The sequence below is a fragment of the Nanorana parkeri genome, unplaced genomic scaffold, assembly GCF_000935625.1.
Source record: "Nanorana parkeri isolate BGI_ZX_2015 unplaced genomic scaffold, ASM93562v1 scaffold120, whole genome shotgun sequence".
Lineage (NCBI taxonomy): Eukaryota > Metazoa > Chordata > Amphibia > Anura > Dicroglossidae > Nanorana > Nanorana parkeri.
The window spans coordinates 1,388,906-1,411,061 of NW_017306388.1; the positions used below are offsets into that span (position 1 = coordinate 1,388,906).

Consider the following 22,156-nt stretch of genomic DNA (forward strand, 5'->3'; position numbering starts at 1 on the left):
CCGGCGAACAGGGGTGGACTGTGACCATAAGGGGGCCCGTCTGCTTTCTTCCTACCTGGAGATGCAGGATGCCTAGTCTTTGGTCTCTTTCCCTCCCCCGTTCCCTTCATCTCCCTCCTGGCTTCCTTTCCTCTCTCGCCCCCCCTTGCTGTTTCTTGCAGAGATCGGAGATCGGGACTTCAGTGATCATCCGACCTCTGCCTAGCAACTGACGACGCGGGTGGGCGGGCCGGCCAGTCTAAAAAAACATGACAGGCTGCCTGCTTTGGAGACAGAGCCTCACTGCACTGCTCCTCCTATGCCACTGTATAGCTCATGGGAGCAGGGAACACCTCTGCAACAATGCGGGCAGCTTCCTCCCCCCTCCTCCTCCCATTCCTTCAACATGTTTGAAACAGCAACCACAGGTATGTTTATACCTAAGCACATGGGGACGTTTAATGTTTTTTTCTTTTGTTTTTGTGCATGTTATTACACGATTGCTTCTTTTTAGGGATGCGTCGATACCAGTGTCGGTATTGGTGCCAATACTGGGCATTTTCACGAGTATGCCCCAATACTAAGCACCAATACCGACACTTAGCTTTTCTTTTTTAATTATTTAATTTTTTAACCTCATGGTGCCTGTCTGTTTACAGCGCCAGTCGCATATCTCTTAGGGGGGCATACAGGGACAATGAGGGCATGCTGGAACTTGTAGTTCCCTGGGTAATATTTTTTTTGGGGGTGTGCAGGTACAATGAGGGTATGCTAGGACTTGTAGTTTAATTACGACAAGTCCCAGCATACTCTCATTGTACTTGTGCACCCCCCACATATCACTGGGGGTGGGGAGCAACATTTTGTTCTGCCCCGGGCACCCGTTACTCTGGTTACGCCACTGTACACAGCCACCTACGATCGTCTGCATATAGGCACACACAAACATGTATTTGATCCTAACCTGACAGTAAAAGTGATAACTATGTGAACACACTGACCTTTGCAAGTCTTTTGGTCGGGCTGCAGTGTAAATCCTACAGGGCAACTGCAGCGAACTCCCGTGGCTGTATCCTTGCAGGTGCGGTCACATCCTCCATTATTTACGGCACATGTTTCTGGGGGTATAAAACAAAAGAGTGACTCTACAGTCTCCAACACAGCCAGCCACCACACACAAATAAACAGAGCCACTGACACATACAGATCAAACACTCAAGACTGTTATCTAAAAGGTCTGGCAATGTATATAACAAGACCAATTCAATATGAAGACAAATGGGCATAAAATGTATACATATTGTAAGAACAAAAGATGCTTTCTTGTGTGCCAAAGCCAGCCAGGACAGGTAAATAAGGTGATGCAATAAGACAATGCACACACCAGCAGAGGATACACTCATTATCTGAATCTTCCATGTCGAATCATATGTCCTTATTCTTCAGGGGTATCACTTGCATGAAATATCACTATAGTATTTATGTGAGGAGCTGCAGGCACTTTTCCTTTGAGCAAAATGTGACCCTCGATATTCCCCATTTTATGAAAACAGTTTTTTGTTTTTTTAAATATTAGTTCTAAACTTGCAACAAAGTTTTAAAAAAGCTAAATGAATATTAAAGAAAAGGGAATGCAAAGAGAAGGAAATCCCTAGAGCTAAGTCTATTTCCACAAAGAAAATTTTCCAGTGGACACATTTTATTAACTTTGAACATACTGCCTTATAGACATGTAACCCCACAAAAAATTGGCTTTGTTTCGGATCCATTCGAATTTTTATTTCAGTTTTGTGGATTTCAGATCCGAAATTTGATTTGCTTCGTCATTCGGATTTCAGATCCATCCGAATTTATGTTTCAGAACAAAGTCACATGACTGTGCCTGTCATGCAACCCCCAACAGCCAAGAAAAAACATCTGATTGGCCAGAGAACAGTCACATGCCCCAATTAGTTTCATTTTAAACAAAATTCAGACACATCCAAATTTTCGTTAAATGAGAATTCCGAGTGGTACTCATTCCGCCGCGTCAAGAGTTTGGAAATTCGGATGCATCCGAATTTAAACAAAATTCATACAAATATCCATTCGTAACTAAACTAAATTTAAATGTCTACTGCACTATTTATTGAACAGTTCCGATTCTTAAATGTTAACCCTTTAGTACAGCAAGTCACAGTAACCAATCGGAATGAACTCAGAACAGTACACAGTGGTTTCTGATTGTTATGGATCCATCAGCTTAATCAAAAGAACTCTTACCTATGCAAACAATTAAACTCCCGCTACTATGAATGCATACCAGATTAATGCACAACAAATACAACCTGCTTTAAAGTAGCACTAATGGCTAGGCATTTATACCTTAAAGTGACATTAAACCCTCAGATTTTTTAACATAAACCAATACTGTAATGTGTGCCTTACTGTAATCCATGGTTGTTGCCCTTTCCTTTGCTGCTCTTCCTTTTAAATCCTCATCTCTTCTCATGCTGGGCAGAACTTCTGTTTTGCAGCAGACTGCATTGTCTCTGGAATGGATACATGGTGTCTGTGTGTAGGTTTGCAACCTGAGCCAGCACTACAGGAAGAGGCACTCAGCTGCAAAGGGACGTTCTCTCCCAGCATGAGAAGAGATGAGGATTTAAAAGGAAGAGCAGTAAAGAGAAGGGAAACTACCATGGATTACAGTAAGTCACACATTACAGTATTGGTTTATGGTAAAAAATCTGAGGGTTTAATGTCACTTTAATGTATTCTCTACATTAAAAAGGTAAAAAACACAGAGTACCTTTCTATGTTCCCCTGTCACCCTCACGCGAGGTTGCTCGTCACCTCCACTGGGTCCGGGAAGATACTCTGCATTCCCTGAACTTCCAGGTGCTGGGGAGAGGGTACGGAGAGCAGAGGAGTGATTGACTGTCTGCCGTCAATTTATGTTGGAGGGAGCAGGGATGTGGCTTGCTGCACGCTGTAAGTGTCTATAGACGCACACAGCTAGGTGCGGGCACAACTGGGAAAGAGCACACACCGGTATCTCCTCGGCAGCTGGCTAGCTGATGGAGACACCTGCAAACAGGAAGGGGGACAGTGGTTTAGGGACCAACTAGAGAATGAGAAAATACAAAAGCTGAAAGAAGAAGTGAATGTATGCAAGTGTGGGCCACCAACAAGTCTATTGTTAAAAAGAGCTCAACAGCTCAAGCGGATATTTACACACACAAAACTAAATGGGTTAAAGCAGTGCTCTCTCCTATCTCTTCTGTTCATAAGTGTCATTCTGATACAGTGTCTGTAGAGAGATATGCACTCTATTTAGAAGACACATGGTGTGCTAGGAATCTTATAATGGGGGCACCATCCTGTAACATGTAAAACAGCTCCCTTACATGCATTTATTCTGTCTATTTAGCTGTTTGCCTGGAGTTCAGCTTTAACATATTTAAGAAGGCTCATCATAGCTCCAGCTCTCAGAATGATCTCTCCATCATGTTTGTCTTGGTGGTACCACCTTCTTCATCAGACTGTGGTCTGATAACATCTGAATAGTTTGTCTGCTGAACTTAAAGCTAAACTCTGGGCACAAAAACAGGAATTTAAATATATTGCTCAAAAGCCACAAAAGGTATAAATCCACTTTGTGTACACCAAATGGCTTTATAAACCCAGATATTAGGAGGGGCGGAGGCAAGACCAGTCACGCTGCACAAGAAGACATAGCAAGATGCCTGGTCTTTATTACAAGAAGCTCCTGCACAGAGGCAAAGTTTTGCACTGCAATACTGCACAGATCTGAACAAATACACAAAGCACACCAAATTTCAATCAACAATAGGCATGCCTCTCGTATTTAGACAATATTTGCTTATCCTGGAATGTAGCTTTAAGCAATAGGACAAGAGTTTCAAATAATTTCTGAATATTTTCCTAACTGCTCCAGAAACGACATCCCTGTCTGACATCTCACATCCAGCACGTTTCACAGAATGTTTAGAGGCTGGCCCATGTTCCTCCAACTACAGGAGGAGATATTATTGGCTGGCTTTTTCCAAATTACCTAAAACAGAGGGTTTAGCTAATCTCTGAGTATTCAGGACCATTCTTCAGCATAAAATGCCTTTGAATAGATGCTGGCAAAGCACAGAACAGAGCATTAGGCAAGGAGATCCTTAACACCCAGCTTAAGATGTGTAGAAGCATAAGGCTTTCCCCCGAAACATCATGGAAGACCATATCCAAGTTAACTTTTAAACCGTTCTTAATTCTAAAAGGGCAACACAAAGTGTCGCCAGAAGAAAATCCAATTCATGAACACATGACACTGTTTCATGAACACATGATTGAACATATTTCTCGGGCAGGAAAAGTCCCATTCCTGGATAGTGTCCAGAAAGTGGAAGAGACACACCAGGCTTGCTTTCCCATGTCATGGCTGACTGGTTGCATAGGGCAAGGGTCAGTTACTTAGCACAAATAGTCTGAAAGAGGCCATGTTTTGGGTTTCCCTTCACAGGGATTTAGCAAACTAAAAGAAAAAGGGTGAAAAAAAATCAGAGCCATGAGCCTTGATGGAGTAGAACACAGCTTATATGTGAAATCGCAAGAAAGCAGATGTGTGCAAAAATATATATATACATTTTCCTGATTGCAAGGCCATACTTCGCATACCAAGATAAGAGTGACATAAAACTACACAATTCTTAACAGTTCAAAACCAAATAAAAGTTTGTCGCATTCAACTGACTTGTTACAGAGCAAGAGAAGCTCTGCTCCCTGTATACATTTCAAGGCTTAATGTGTGTTTACCCCCAAGAACAAAAATTGAATATTTTGCAGCCTACCAGTCATTAGATGTCATGGCTACATTACTTTTTTTCAGGCTAAGAGCTAGGGATGCACCAAAATTTCGTCCTCAAACATTTCGGCCGAAAATTGCACTTTTGGCAAAATGCCGAATGTGCCATCTTTCGGACAAAATTGCGGTGCATCTCTAGTTTCTCTCCACCATCATTCCTGTTCAATCATAATTGTGTACATGGTAAACATACTATCTCCACTATGTATGAATGAACAGGAACACTCAGTATAGAGGCTTTCTGTTCATTTATAACAGGGGCTGCAGAAAAAGAGATTATGGACTCTGTCCTCAATCTCTATTTTAAAAGGGAAATATCAAAAGGTGATATTTCACCAAAAGCCCCCAGCAGTAAAGTTAAACATTTAAAATATTTAATAAAAAGGTTTTAAAAAAGGTTAGAAAAAATAGATTCTCAGTTTCGGTTTCAGCCTGACATTTCTTTTCTTTTCGGTTTCAAAAATGTTTCTTTTTGGTGCACCTCTACCTCCACCTTAGTACAGAACACCTGTTGATCCAGAAATCCAGTGTCCTTGTAACTTCCTGTGTACTGGACTGTAATCTCAAACAATATTATGTCTCCCAGCTATTTTCTGCAAGCTACAAAACAACTCCCCCCCCTCCAAAGTAATGGAGATGGGAAGGCAGCTGGAGTTGCTGCTCGTCCGCAGACACAACAGTAAGTCAACCCTAGGACAAGTTGGAAGTTGTCACCTTAGGAGATGTCACCCTAGGGGCCTCTGAGATTTTTATTGTTAACGGTGTACCTAATCAGGAGATTTCCCTTTACTTGCTTTAGGTCAGCAAGTGACTGAAAATCTCACCAATCGGGCCATAGACTAAAAATACATTTTTAGTAGTTGTGAGGGGTTATAACGCCTGAAAACGTTTTTTATTGCTGCCTGTGTCTTCCCAGTAACAACTCAAACCACCTCCCAGCCCTTATTTATAAGTGAGGCAGGAACAGAAAATATCTTTGCTTTAGACAGAGTAGGGGATGGTTAAATGTGAACGTGTTAGGTGAACTGACCAGAGTAAAAGAAAATCCCCCTTCATAGTCACCAAAACATGCATCCCCATGGCAGATTTCCTCTCTATTCCTGTTCAAGTGACACCTAAAAATTTGGGATTTTCCTTCACTTTTAGACCAAGTAACAATGGCCACCAGGACACAGAGAGGGTATATCACCCCAGCGGGAACACAGACAGTCAGGGGTTCCAACCACTCAAAAAATGTTTTCACGTAACATGCAGTTTATTTTGGCTGGAGTAGAGTCTTTGGCACTTTCTGGTAGTGTTCTCAGTGTATTCGTATATAATATGATATTACAGGTCTGCATTTTCTTCTTAATAATAGCAATCTTGGGGCTACACTTATACTGCTATTTTTGATATATTTTAACTCAAATAGTTAGGTATATATGACTAGTGCAAGACTCGGACCCCTCATTTATATTGCTTTACCCACTTTATTAGTTCAGGGGTTTGGCTTTGGATGCTTCCCTGTTCAAACCCTTGATATACATATGTATATGTGAGTATATTACATTTATAATCTTGTCCAATCTGATTTGGGGAAATATCAGAGGTCTAAACAGACCACTGATATTATCCTTTTAAAATAGAAAGAGATTAAAGATACAGAGTTCTAAATCACTTTTTCTGCAGCCCCTCTAATGAATGAACAGGAAGCCTCTATACTAAGTGCTCCTGTCCATTCATAAACTGAGGCGATAGTAACTGATACTATGTCATCAATCATGAATGAACAGTGTTGTAGAACACTTCCTCTTCAGTCATAACTGGGGACACATCGATGAGAATTTATCAAAACTGGAGCGGACGAAATCTGGAGCAGCTGTGCATGACAACCAATCAGCTTCTCTCTTTCATTTTCAAATCTTAACTAAACAAACTAAAGAGAGAAGCTGGTTGGTTGCCATAGGCAACTGCTCCAGATTATGTCTGCTCCAGTTTTGATAAATCCCCCCAGTAAGCTTAATATGTCCTCAGTTATTTACACACACTCAGTGACCAGTACTAATCGCTGAGTGTTTGTGCTCCTCTCTCCATCCCGACTATTCCACCTGTCACCTGAGGCCAAGTTCTCCTCCTGCGCATCCCCGCTTGGCCTCCTGACCATTGTCTCCTCCCCAGCTCGGCCCCATGGCAGCTTCTTTCCTCCCCGCTGGTGGCCGGCAGCTGGATCGGCTCGGTGTCCCCTCCGATCACCGCTGCCTCTGCCGACACAGGTGGGGGAAGAGCAGCGGTGATCAGAAGGGTAGACACAGACCAGTGCCCAGTGGGGAGAAGGGAAGCTAGGGATGCACCACATATTTGGCCGTTTTGGTACTATCAGCATTTTGCCCATAGTACCATTTTTGGCCAAAATGTTTGTGGCCTGAATTTCATTGATTAGCATAACATTCGTACACTTTATTGGGATTGCGGAGGGTAATATGATGCGGTTGCAAAGAATCCGTGGATTGGAGAATGCCCCATGTTATAGGCGGCATTTCTTATATTTTTATGTAAGTGTCATTTTGATGGTTTAAGTTTATGTACAAAGAAAAATGTACAATTTTATAAAACATGATAAGTATGTATCATATATCATTATAGCCCCTGAAAAGTCCATCAAAAAGCGGTTTGGTTTATTATTTATATTTGCACCTTTGGATTTGGTGCATTGGCCTAAAGGGCTGGTCTGTGCTCACATCTACTATGGGTTATATGAAATGGACAGTACTAAAAATAGCAAGAATAAAATAAATATGATTAAAGAGCACCTAAACCCAAAACCAAAAATGTGATACATTGCAGCTTACCAATCCTTAGATGTGGTAAGTATAGTAGTTTTTTTTTTTTTTCAAGCTTGCTTTCTTTCTTTTCACCTGGTAGTCCTGCGGATAACACACTTTCTGTTCTAGAGTGACCACACTCACACACTCCACCTTATCTATGGAGAAAACATGGTTGTCACTTCCTCCCAATCTCCATTAAATAGGAGCCAAGGGAATTTGTCGTTTACAGAAGATAACGTGGAAGAAATATAATAATGATTATTTCAGTTCAGTTCTGGCAAGATCAACAGGTATTATGTGTACTTTCTAACATTTTTAAGAATTAAAATAAATGCAGCCACTTCATGTATGGACTGGCAAGCTGGAATATATCAAATGTGTGCCCCTTGGTTAGATAGCGATCCTTTGAATGTTTTTCTTTACTGGCTAGTAATGTAGTGGTTGTAGAGTCCTGGATATAATCATTCAATCATTACAAATAAAGGATACAAAACTATTTGAAGAGCTGAATACGGTATGCTTTGTTAGAGCCAAACATATAGTTTGCTTTCCCCATCAATAGGCTACATTTTTCCTTGAAAACAGTACATGCCTCTCGAGTCAACAATCCTTTGAGGAAGAACGACAACTGCAGCCTTCTATAACAACTTGTTAAAAAGGGAAATAGACAATTTAATTGTGCAAATTGTTTTCATGACTTTCCCCGCAGGTTGTTTGAACGCTTCAATCCATCCTACCTTGCTGTACAAACATCTTTACATCCTAATTGCCTCCACATCAATAGACGCAAAATAAAGCAGTGACCTGAAAGCAAAACATTAACCACACAGAAGTTCATTTTTGAAATCCCCAACATGGCCGGAGGGGGTGGCCAGCTTGATCTGGGAACATGACAAGGCACTTATTGAAGGTGGGGGCGAGTGCAAATTACATCTGTGGCAAGGATAGAAGACATTCCTTTAATCCTTTTCAAAGGAGAACCAACAATGAAGGAGGGACATCAAAGATGACGAGTCACAGAATTTTTACAAGAGTAAACATGGAGTTTTGTCTGAAAAAATATTTCATGAGAAAAAGACCTTTCGGTAAATAGGGCCTAACAACCTGTTTGTCTTCTGTCATGGAAGCTGAACTAACATGCCACTTATTTATCTTTGGATGAGAGTGATAATACAGTCGAAAAAGGTACAGGGATTATTTTTGAAATTCCATCCTCTGTTCTGAAATTCCACGTATAGTAACTTTGGCATGAGATATTACTTTCAACATAATAGTTTAACTCCATCTAGTCTCTTTTTTTTTGGAATTTTATTTGGGAAGAGATAAAATGTCTGTTTTTATTCCCATATGTGACCCCCAGGGGAGATTTTACCTCACTTCCTGTTCTTGTGATAGTGGTACAAGAAATAGGGGGTGCTCTGCAGCAGGAAGGCACAGATAACAATTAAAGTGAATCGGTCCCTAAACTGTAAGTTTAATTTCTCCTAATAAACAGAAAAAAAGAGACAACTCCTTGCACCTCTATAGCTGATGAGTATTCCTGGCAATTGTGGGTATCAGGGAGCAGGTCACATGCCTGGCACACTGAGGGGGCCTGGGCCGAGCAGCCGGTTGCTAGACCAGAGCACTGTACATGACCGAGCTAGTGATGTTTTCCTTCCCCCTGACACCACTGATTTCAGTACTGAATCTGTTGGAGCCTTGCGGAAACACAGGTGTAAGGGGATCGGGGATGCTTTTTGCAGCAACACTGTCACTTTGCCTTGCAAGGGCAAGGTGACAATGTCGCTTTAACTTCCAGCTGCCCACACCAAACACTGTTCCACTGAAGAGAAAATCTTCCTACCTAATATACTTAACCTGGTGCCTTTTTTGGTTTATTTTTAAAGCCTTGCTGAAGTCTCTTCTGAATAGCAAACTTTGGGTAAAAAAGTTTTATGGTGTTGTAGAACTGCATGCCTGCGTATGGCCTACAACAGGGGTGGCAAACACAAGGCCCGCGGGCCGAATCCAGGTGACAGCTGTCACTTGAAAACGCCAGATTAGGGATTTCTGCTGCAGTCTGAGCAGTCTCCAATACAGTTTCTTGTGGATGTTTTCAAGGCTAGTTATTACTTAATTATTAAAACCAGTAGCAACTGAATGCAGAGGCAACTATTTATGATAATAAAGAGTAGATGCATAGTCCTATACAACCGGCCCTTTGATGGTAACCATACTGCTGATGCGGCCCCCGATGAATTTGAGTTTGCCACCCCTGGCCTACAAGATACAGTGAGGAGTCACTGCTCTCTGCCTCAATGTAAATATCAGAAAATCTCCAGCAACACATGTTATATACAGGTGAAACTCGAATAATTAGAATATCGTGCAAAAGTAATTGCAGTAAGTGCTGCAAAAGGGGCCCAAACCAAGTACTGAGTACATATGCATGCTTGTACTTTTCAGAGGTCCGATATTGTTCTATGTACAATCCTTGTTTTATTGATTGCATGTAATAATCTACTTTTTTGAGGTTGTGGATTTGGGGTTCTTGGGGTTTTCATGAGCTGTAAGCCATAATCATCACAATTATGACAAATCACGGCTTGAACTATCTTGCTTTGCATGTAATGAGTCTATCTCATATATTAGTTTCACCTTTTAAGTTGCATTAGTGAAATAAATGAACTTTGCACGATATTCTAATTATTCGAGTTTCACCTGTACTCTTTGACTCTTGTTAAGTTTATTCAATCATCATCACATTCCGCCATAAATGCCAACATTTCGGAGCCGTCCGCAAGGCAACACAGTGACCTGGGCTTCAACAGCCAAGCTCTTAAGGTTAGCGACAGAGCAGGATGGACCTGCTCTTGGGACAGAAGGTCTGGATGGTTTGGAAGATCCAATGGAGAGACTGCCAGAAGTCTGAGTATGTCCAAGTACAACTATCTCCAGGGGCTAGTTGGGTGCAATGAGGATCACCAGGATGCTCTCTAGCTCAATCCTGTGGAGTATATCAAGGAGCAGCTTTGGAGGTGGAAAGGTATAGATCATGCTGAACTGAACCCACCAAGTCCCCAGGTCATCCACTGTGAAGGCCTGAGGACCCCGGAATCTGGCAACAAACCTGTCCAGTTTGTTGTTGGACCTAGACACCAAAAGTTCCACATCTGGAGTCCTTCACCTATTACAGAGTGTCTAAAACACATACACATCCAGGTGGAGAGAACATTGCCCCAGATCCTGATGTTAATAATTGAAAAAGCCAATTTTGCACAACAGGGATGTTCACAGCAGTCAGTTCTGGTCCCATTCTCTCTAAACTGCACAACTTCTGTTGCGCCGCACCCCCCCCCCTTCTCCATATAAGTCACTGCTGTGGCACTGTCTGACTTGATTCTGATCAGGTGACCTCAAAGATAAGGGGTCCAATGTAGAAGGGACAACAGAGTTGCCCTGAGCTCCAGAATGTTGATAGCAAGCCGAATTTCCACCTACCCTGAACCGAGAGGGTATCCAGAACTCCTTCCCATCCTGACAGGCAGGGGTGGACAGTGCGGGCTCTGGAGGATGCTTCTTGTCTAGGCTGCAGGCCGGGAGACAGAGCGGGCGAGCAGGTAGCAGGGCCTGGGTAGGTAGGGGTGGCATGGTGTAGCATATGTCTCCTACCCCTTTACTTCCTATTTCAAGTCTGCCAGAGACAGGACAGACATATAAAAGCGACACATAACACCCACAGTGCTCTTCATAGTGTAAAGCCATGCAAATTTGGTTGCCTAGACTTTAGGTCACATGAGGGACCTCTCTCTCTTACCACTGTGAGTGTTCTTCCGTCTTAAATCACCTGATTCCACTGTATTGCATAGTCCTGACTCGAGTGCGTTGCAGACTACCGATTCCAATGCTTTGCAGACTCCTGGGTCCAGTGCACTGCAGACTCCTGAGTCCAATGCGGTACAGTCCAGATGGTAAGTAACATTATACTGTGAATCAGTGATACTCAAAAGGTGTGTGAGCAGGGAGTGCCTGGGCACACCCTAATCACCCCGAGCACAACTCCAAAACCGCAACAGCGGGCACCGTGTTTTTAGTCACTGAGCCGGTGGAACGTTCACAAAGTTTTCTGTGACTGGCTCAAAGATACAGCAGCACTTGCCACTTATATTCCTCACAGAATAGTCCTCGGTGCCTGAGAAGCTACGAGGGAGCGTGGCTGTGGCTTCCTATCCAGACAGGAAGCCGGGAGGGTGGTTACATGACTTGACTTCACCCCTGCTAGAAGAGGTAAGGGACAGATGAAGAGATGGGAATCTGGGATGAGATATATATATATATATATCACACACATAAGATATGGGTAAACAACACAATTTAACAGCCTTTGAACGTGGGATGATTCTTGGAGCCATGGAGCGAGTATCAGCAAAACAGCAATTTAGGAATGTCTGTGACTTTATCAAAAAGAAAAAAACTGAAATACCACATGTACTTAAGTATTAACTGGGAGACTGGTCAGGGTTAAGGGAGAGCTGAATGGAGCAAAGTACAGAGATAACCTCAATTAAATCCTGTTCCCCAGCACTCAGGACCTCAGATTGGGCTAAAGGTTCACCTTCCAACATGACAGCGCTTCTAAGCACACAGCCAAGACAACACAGGAGTGGCTTAGGGACAACTCTGTGAATGTCCTAGAGTGGTCCAGCCAAAGCACTGACTTGAACCCTATGGAACATCTCTAGAGAGATCTGAAAATGTCTTTCCACCGACAGTCCCCATCCAACCTGAGAGCTTGAGAGGATTTGCAAAGAAGTGGCAGCAAATCCCCCGAAACAGGTGTGCAAAGCTTTTCGCGTCATACCGAAAAAGACTCGAGGCTGTAATTGCTGCCAAAGGTGCTTCAAGATAGTACTGAGTAAAGGGTTTGAATAAGTACATGTGATATTTCAGTTTCTTTTTTTTTAATAAATTCACAGACATTTCTAAAATTCTGTTTTCACTTTGTCATTATGGGGTACTGAGTGTAGATTAATGAGGGTGAAAAAAGAATTTAACCACTTGGTGACCGGGGTGTTTAGACCCCCTTCCTGTCCAGGCCATTTTTTAGTGTTCAGCGCTGCGGTACTTTGACTGACATTTATTCCGTCATGCAGCGCTGTACTGAAATGAATTTTATGCCATTATTTGGGGACAGATAGAGCTTTCTTTTGGTGGTATTTAATCACCACTGCGGTTTTTATTTTTTACTATACAATGAAAAAAATACAGAAAATTTGGGGGGAAAACGGTTTTCCCTACGTTATGTTATAAAACAGTTATTATTACCCAAATTGTTGTCAAAATTTAAACGTAGGGGTCACGTTGGGTAAATAGACACCAAAGATGTTAAGCTTTAAAATTGCGTGCGTCCGCGAACTCGCAAAAACTACCATACCCAAAATTGGCCATAGGCGATGCTTTAAAAGCTTTTACCGCTCATCAGTTTAGTGTTATCAGTGATTGATGGCCCTAGACTTATTGCTCTCACTGCGACGTTCGCGGCGATACGTAAAATGTGCGGCGTAATGGATGCAATCATAGTTTACGCACTTGACGCATGTTTGCATGCTTATGTGGGGGGCGGGGGACTTAAAAGAAAATGTTTACTTTTTTTATTACCTTTATATGTGACTTTTAATTTTTTTATATTTTTTTTTGTAACTAATTCTTTTAAACATTTTTTTTTCACTTAACTTTATTGCTATCACATAGGGAACTAACAAGCCCCCTTTGTGATAGCCAATTTTCAGTGACAGGTCCTATTTATAGAGACATCAGGGGTCTTTAAGACCCCTAATGTCACCTATGGACCCCCAGAGAAGCTGATGAAGCAGAGACCTGCTTCACCAGCTTCTCTCCGGTTTCTGTACCGGAGAGTGACTTCGAATGCGGAAGTGATGTAATACACATCACTGCCTGCATTGAGAAGAGGAGGAGGAGATTAAACAGAGCTCGTGTACTGAGCTCCATTTGATCTCCGGCCGCAGAGCTGCTGTGTTCGTCCCGGGCTCGCAATCTCTCTCATATACTTTTGTGTGCATACCCTTTTGCAATAGGCTGAGCAAACCTATGGTGATACTCATTGTAATGATTATATATCTGTGGACATGTTTATGTTGGTGTCAGGATGGTATTGATTGTAGATCTGTGGATATGTTTGCGGGAGTATTAAGATAGTAATGATTATTTTGGCATGAACCAGATCCATTACTATAAACCCCACCCCTTCTCTGCCCTGGTCCCACCCCCCTTCTCCACCTTCATGGGGCTACAGTTTATGGATACAGGGGTCTGGGTCAGGACGTGGGGGGTGATGAAGGTGGAAGGATTGTGGGGCCAATCAACAGAATCTTGCCTAAGACCCAATTAATATTAAAGATGGCCCTGTGGATGCCCCATAAAAATGCTGCATCGCTCCCATCAAAACTGCACACGTGGTACTGCGCAGTACAGGCAGTACCACATATATGTGATACATACATGAAAGTGGCAGGCAGGTGTGGGGAGGAGGCAGGGGAAGACGGAGAGCGGGAGAGTTGCACCATGGGCCTCTGGGTTGTACGTGCCTCCTGGGCCAAATGTTGCCAGTCAGCCCCTCCTGACAGGCTGACACCTGTTAGGCCCTTTCACGTTAAAGAGAGAAAGGACATGCCTCACCTCAGCACTGGATTGTAACTACATATCGTCAGAGAGAGCCTCACTGGACAGGCACATGGGTCAATCCAGAGACTGAGTCTGTTTGTCCCACCTTGCCAGAATGTTGAGTTGCAACAGCCTGGAATAAAAGTGCATATATTGTAATCGCCTCAAGTGAGGCCACTATCAAACCCAGGAAAAGTGAACAGAAGGGGCGTTTCCTGGTCTCAAAAGTCCTGTGAGCAGCAGGACAAAAGTTTGTCCTGGAGAATAAAGAATCTGTACAGGGCCATGTTCATGATTAGGCCCAGATAATTGGATCCAATGCAGATTTGTGGTGATTGAGGGCCATATGAAGCACTTCAGAGTCCACATTGACCTCTGGACAGTGGCTGACAGGACCTGAACTGACTAATCCTTTAAAAGGTGACCACCCAGGCATCCTACTTTTTGGATAACTTGAGAGCAAAGCAAAACTAAGATGAGGGTAAGTACCTTTGTGAAGACTTGGAGTTCTGTGGACATGGGGAGGGCAACAAACAGCGTTAATCAGGTGGAAAAATGGGGATGTGCTGGTTGGCATCCTTGATGTCCACAGAGGCCATAAGATCCTCCTGCTGAAGGGTGGCAATGACTGACCTAAAAGATTCCAAGTGCAACTTTTGGACAAAAAGGAATATGTTGAGAATCTACAGGTCCAGAATAGGCTGAATGTCTCCTTTTGCCTTAAGCCTGAACAATAAACAGGTTGGAATAGAACCCATGGGAACGTTCCTCAATAGGGACAGGACCTCTTGAGAGAGGAGCTGCTGAAGTGCAGAATACAGATCTGCCTGTTTTTGTGGAGAGAGAGGCAAATTTGAGAGTATGAAGCTGAAAGGAGGCAGAAACCAAAACTGCAGTTGTAGCCCTCTGGACTCAAACATCCAGAATTTGCTGGGCCCAGATGTCAGCAAAAGCTGACAGATGTCCTTCCACTCTGATAAATAGAGGTGACCCTTCAAAGTGAGGGGGGATTGCTTCCAGACCCAGTGGGCATAGCGGCTGCGTCAGAACAGTGTGCCTTGTTTGGACTTGGATCCTGAGGTCTAGGGGAAAGGAAAAACACTTTCCTTTCCCCTAGTTGAAGGTTGAAGGCTTACCTGCCAGAGCATCCACTTTCTTTTTCTGGGTAAGAAGGGAAAATTGGTCTCCAGTGACTTCCTTTATGTGGGCAACTAAGGAGTCACAGAAGAGGCGTTCCCACATCAAACAGCATCCTCTCAGGGTTTCTTGCATGGCAAGATTCTTATGTTCATCGTGGAGATCTGGTAAAGCGTATTAGCCAACCCGTCAATGCAGTAAGGAAGGACCACAATCAGGAGATCTAGCCTCATCTCCAGGGTCTTTGAAAATCTAGGCATCCTCAACAAGGACCATAAGGGTTTTGTTGGGTAGGGAGATGGTCAGGTCGGCATAAGGAACAGTCCATTTCATATGAAAACCGTCTTCAACTGGGTATTGCTGAGCAAAGCATTTTGCAAGGGACACATTTTTTCCAAGGTGAGGCCACCGTACAAGACAAGCTCTAAGAGCTAGTGTACAGGAAGGTCTTCACAGGTTTGGCCATTTTAAGGGAACCCAGACTGAAGACCTTAGGGCGGGCTGATCATGTTGCTTTAAGTTAAAGTATTTGCGAACTAGGTCAATAAGGATCCCAATGTTATCCTGAAGGTTTGGAGAGATTATTTCCCTTCATAGTAGATCTCAGGATATTAGGGACAAAGAAGGGTCTGCAGTGACTGGGCTCCACAGGGCCAAAGCCCAAGACCTGTATAGCGCCCTGCGGCTAACTCAATGCATTGTACTACATGCCAAGGTGAGCAGTATCCCGAACATTATAGTCCAGCTACACATATTCTTCCAGATGGGATTTCAGGTACAGTCCTTCAAGATTCAATCAAGGAGTCAACTGATCTGGAAAGCTGCAGAAATGTAGCTGCAGTGGCTATGGAGCAGCTAGAACTTGCTAGAAGAATCTTGGGTAAAACAAAAAAAGTCCACAAAGGGGGTATGCTTCTCTCTGTAGAGAGAATCCATCACGTAACGGACACTAGTATACAGCTAAATCTTTGCTTTCTATGTCAGTGTCCAATTACCTCAAAGTGGCAGTAAAACCCATGCTTAAGACTGATCCTGTGTCCCATACAGTACAATTAGGAAAAAGTGTGTGTGTGGGAGACAGAATATTTCAGTTTGTCCTCAATAGTCTGTACCATACAGCACTCTATCGGGACTTCAGACCAATGTAAGCCTCAATTTAAAGCTCACAGACCTTCTTCTCATCATTTATGTAGGCAAATGGAGTGATGGGGGAGTGAAGGGATGGTAGGTTTAGGCAGCTGGGAGGCTGGCATTATAGTGTTCCTGTTGCTTCGCCTAGCGTGTAGTTTACGTAATTCAATAGCTCATTACACTTTTACTTGCTAAGAAAACCTGGGATTGTTTTCAGCACACTTACTTGTACCTGGCACAGCTATAAAATTATAACAAAAAAAAAAGTTACTAAGCAACTGCCCTGGACAGGACAAGAAAGCCCCAAACTTAAAGAAAAACGGCAAAGGTTAAACAACCTAGACAAGAAATGCTGCAGCAACGCGCTCATTAAAAGATTTTATTTTCACTAATCAGGAGCAGATGCCTTTCAGAATTTCATAAGTAAAGACGGTGGCTTTTAAATGTGACAGTCCGCAGAGCACAGCCGATATTAATGACTTGCAAATGGAACAATACTCAGGGCCATTAGTGCTTGGCATGCTGCAAGACTTTGCCAGAGAGGTGAAACGAAGTTTATGGCTTGCAGGGGGAAGAAGAAAAAAAACCGCAGACAGGTTCTATGCAAGCTCATCAATAAGCGGCGATCAAAGAAGAGCTCAGGTCAAAACAAAAACTTCATTAATAAATTAAATACATAAAGGGAAACACTATATACCCGCATCTGTTTTTTGTTTTTGGAAGAAAAATGTTCTATAGATTTTGGTCCCGGTAGCAATGGGATTCAGACAGAACAGTAGCTATTACACACAAAGTAGATTAATCCATTTTATGTGCATAAAAACGGTCAAAAGTTTGGATACCCTTCTGGTACATCTGCTAATGTTTTTTTATTTCATATACTGTCCCAGAACTTTCTGAACTTCAAAATGTCAGAGTTAAGGTGTTATGCTTACTCCCAGTAGCCTGTTACAGCTCCGAAAATTGAAAAATAACTGACTAACAAAAGCCAATGAGGCTATAAAAATACAACTTCCTGCCTTCAGTTTCCACTAGATTGATATAATGTGAATAAGAAATGGAAGATAACAGGACTTGCTCAGTCCAAGGATCTGGAAGGCCAAAATAGCAGCATTAGAACTGTTTATATATGCAAAGCTAAACTCCCATATCACTGCAAAGAGCCATCAGGACTGACCACACTGAATTAAGTGTACTGGTCCACCATGCCTTGTCCAAAAATTATCTGCATCTATATAGGTTATGAGGAAGAAACCTTATCTATGATCTTATCACAGAAAACAATGTCCATATGCACAAGAACCCCTAGATAAGCCAGAGGCAATCTGGAACCAAGCTCTTTGGCAAGAAGGGAATATTTTGGGAAGAAAAATTAAGAAATGTTTGGAGAAAAGAACAGTTACAGTAACTGTTAAGCACTGGGGAGGATCTGTTATGTTTTAGGGGTATGTAGCATCACGAGGCACAGAAAATATTGTTTGTGCGAAAATGTTTACCAAGTGTCAAGAAATGTTGTAGGATAATGTTCCACAGTGAAGACAATGAAGGAGAAAAGAGAGCGGACATTCCAACAAAAATCTAAAAACACACTTCGGAATTCTATGAACCACGACCTATTTCAAGAGAAGACCTAATTCACTTTAAAATCCAACTGGAAAAAAAAAAAAGGTCCTATTTTTCACCCCAACCCGCATTTATACAATGTGCAGTCTGGTGAGAGCAGAAGAATGCACCACTGTTTTTCAGGAGGAATTTTGGACAAAAGGCTAAATTTTTAGGGTACTGCTTAGGGAAAGCTAACCCTTCTATATATATTTCCTATAAAATAGTAAACCTTTACTTTGTAAGTTTGGTATGCTTTAAATAAATCTCCCATAATTCCAGTTCTGCCAATAGCAGAATGTTAAAGGATCATTATTAACTGCTACATCAACTCGCTGTTCCTTAGGAAAGACTTCAATGAACAGAAAGCATGACAATAAATAGGAATCTATGACTTGCTACAAGATCCGCTGACGAATATAAACGGAAAAAGACAGTCATTAGCTTCCTGGGAGGATCCAACTCTCTGAGATTCCTAAGCTGGTGAATAACAGTAACGTCAAAGCAAAATTCTTGGTACGCGTGTTCAAATAAACACTCTAAAAAAGGGAGCTGGCCAGAGCCCATTGAGGAAAACTGCAATTCTTCCCGCTATTTTTCCACTGAATAGCTATCACTGTTTAACTTTTCTGGTGTACAAATATTTCTTCCAGATACAAGATTTTTTCCACTTATGTGGGTTAAAAATGTCCAATCCTTCTGGAGCCATTACATTAAACATTCCGGTTAAGAAATCATGCAGCCAGGTTACTACTCAAAAGGGCACCTTGTCGAAATAATGTATTGGCTACAAAGATTTTGGATTTGCATTTTTTTTTCACAAGTAAGTTTTTATTGTTTTACAAAAGTATCAAGTTGACAAGCAGTAACCTTACATACAAGGGAAAAAGGTCAGGTGGGTTAACATACATGGCAGTAAGGTAATACAGTACAAACAATCATTCAAAGGGATATGGGTTAACAAGAGTTTCTAGGGAACCAACCTCGCACCTGCAAAAGCCTTGCTGTTAGACAGGGTTTTTTTTGGTTGATCATGCATTATAGAGGCCCTCTGTGGGACTGTGGGACATACGTTGCGTGTGAGCCCGGTTGTTGCTATAAAGTTGCTTCAATTTGCATAGTCATGTGCGTTGACCGGGGGTACTTGAGAGTCAGATGGTCTACATTGCGTAGAAGTTTTAGTTGCTTCATAAAGGGTGCTCTATTTTTAAAGGTTGTCAAGGTGCGTTCCATGGAAACTTCTTAATTTAGAGTTATAGGAAGGGAAGGGCTTACATATGGGGGAGAGTATGTGTGTGTGGAACCAGAATGTTGTTGAGGCTGTGTCATTGAGTAAGGTTGGAGTAGGTGTCCGTGCACTTGAATAGGTGCCATGCCGTCCAGGTTATCAGATATTTGGACATATTTTCTTTATCTCCGGCTATGAGTTCTTCCATGCGTGCAACCGTGTCTACCCTAGCCAGCCATTCTTTGATATTCGGAGGGTGTGTTGTTTTCCAATGTCTGGGTATCACTGTTTTGGCTGCATTCAGGAGGTGTATGGCCAAGGATTTTTTAGAGAGGCGGCATGAATTGTCAAAGTGGAATAGTAACGCGGAGGCCGCTGACTCTTTTATTGAGATTCTGGTGATGTCCCTTATGAGAGCTAGGACCTCTGCCCAGAAGGGGGATATTTGGGGACAAGACCACCAAATGTGGAGTAGCGAGCCCCCGGGTTGGGAGCAACGCCAACAGACATCAGGAGAGTCTGGGAAGATGCGGTGGAGTAACTCGGGGGATTTATACCACCTTGATCGAATCTTGTAGTTGGTCTCCTGAATTTGGACATTAGATGAGGTTTTCAACAGCAGGTTGTCCTTCCTTTCCCAGTCCTTTGGGGAGAGGGTGATGGGCAAGTCTATGCCCCAAGCCTCGGAAGCAAGAGAGGGCTGCGAGGGGGAACCGGATAGCAGGTCATATGTTTCTGATATCAAATGCGTAGCTCTTCCTGAAGAGTTGCATAGCTTTTCAAAGTGGCTTAGGGGTCTAACCACTTGTGGTCTAACGTTGCGTGTGTTTATGTAGTGGCGAATTTGGAGATGGGTCCAAAGAGGCAGGGGCTTAGCCTGGTTGTTGCCATTTAGGTCCGATAGGGTCCGGAACGCTCCCCGGCAGTCGAACAATTTCGCGGTCGGGACCTCAGGGCCAGGAACGTGGGTTGCTGGCCCGGGGGGAAGGCTGGGTTCATGCGGATCGGAGTGAGGGGGCCAGGGTTTGAGGATAGGTCTGAGTAAGTACAAATAGTTTCAAAAGAGGCGTAAAGATGCTCCTATTGTAGGATGGGATGTTACTTGGGCAGGTAGAAGTGAGCGTTGGATCCAGGGCCAGGAGTTGATCGGTATGTCCGATTGTAGTTGCTCGATCTGAACCCATTCTTTGTAAGGGCCATGTCGGGTCCAGTCTACTATACGTGTTAAGTGGCATGCCCTATAGTAATTTTGTACGTGGGGGAGGCCTATACCCCCAGACAGCTTCGAACGGGTAAGCGTGTTAAGCCCGATTCGCGATGATTTACCATTCCAAAGAAAGGTTCTAAGCATAGCGTTGATCGAGGAGAAAAAAGCCTTAGGGAGAGCGATGGGCAGGGTTTGGAATAAATAGAGAAGTCTGGGCAGGATAGTCATTTTTATGATGGCCGCTCGACCGAACCAGGAGTACAGCAGTTTGTTCCACTCTTGTAGATCAGTGCGCACATGAGGTAGTAGGGTGGCGAAGTTGAGGAGGTAAAGGCTCAGTAGGTCGGTGGGAAGCTCTATCCCCAGGTAGGTAATGGCTGAGTGAGCCCAACTGAAGGCGAAATTGGCTTTGCAAAATTGAACTGACTCATCTGGGAGGGAGATGTTGAGCGCTGCTGATTTAGAGAAGTTAATTTTAAAAGAGGAGAGTAGCGCAAATTCGTTGAACGCGGTTAAAAGATTGGGAAGTGAGATCCTAGGTTGAGTCAAGAAAAAGAGCAGGTCGTCCGCAAACGCTGCAACTTTGAACTCCTTGCATGGTGTGTGAATTCCGTATATGCTCAGGTCTGAGCGAATTCTCCGGAGGAAAGGCTCCAAAGCCAATACCAAGAGCAATGGTGATAACGGGCACCCCTGCCTGGTGCCGTTGCGGATGGGGAAGGCCTCCGACAGAGCGGCGTTCACACGGATCCTAGCGGTGGGCCCATGGTAGAGCATAGTTATGCGATACACCATGCGTGGGCCAATGCCAAGGTGTCATAGGGAAGAAAAGAGGTAATCCCATGCCACTCTGTCAGGGGCCTTCTCCGCGTCGGTGGACAGGAAGAAGCCCGTCTGACCCCCTTCCCTCATCCAGTGGTGCAAACCTAACGCTTTCGTGGTATTGTCCCTCGCCTCCCTGGGACAAAGCCCACTTGATCTCCATCTATTATTTCCGGGAGAAGGGGTGCTAATCGATTGGCAAGTATTTTTGCATGTATCTTGACGTCTGTGTTGAGGAGGGATATGGGGCGGTAGTTTGCACAGTAAGAATCGTCTTTCCCTGGTTTCGGTATTACGACGATATGTGCTTCCAAGAGATGGACAGAGTCATGGGGTTGATGAGGGGATCGGTCAAATGCTGACAGGAAGTGGGGGATAAGGTCCTCCGAGAAGGTCTTGTAGTAAAGAGATGTGAAGCCATCTGGGCCGGGGCTCTTTCCCGACTTCAACTGTGAAATGGCTGTCAACACCTCTTGGTATGTGATTGGGGCTTCAAGGTCAGCCTTGGAGGTCGCATTCAGGGATGGGGGACTATGTTTGGATAGAAAGGAGTTAATGAATGTCAGTCTGGCAGTCGGTGCAGACTGTGAGGGGGTCGTGGAGGCAAGGTCATAAAGTTGACGGTAATAGGCTCGAAACTGGGACGCAATATTTGCTGTCTCCAAATGAATTGTACCATTCCTGTCGGTGATCTGTGAAATAGTACATGAGGCTGTTTGTCTCTTTAG

General features: G+C 43.4%; 1 protein-coding gene across 1 annotated transcript in view; it reads right to left on the reverse strand.

The window, feature by feature from the left end:
• SCUBE1 (signal peptide, CUB domain and EGF like domain containing 1) overlaps positions 1-22,156 on the reverse strand; it is a 233,039-nt gene that overhangs the window by 55,796 nt on the left and 155,087 nt on the right. The window contains exon 8 of the mRNA XM_018553435.1: positions 981-1,097. Within this exon, the coding sequence (XP_018408937.1) occupies positions 981-1,097 (117 nt within the window). The remainder of the gene's footprint in view (positions 1-980; positions 1,098-22,156) is intronic.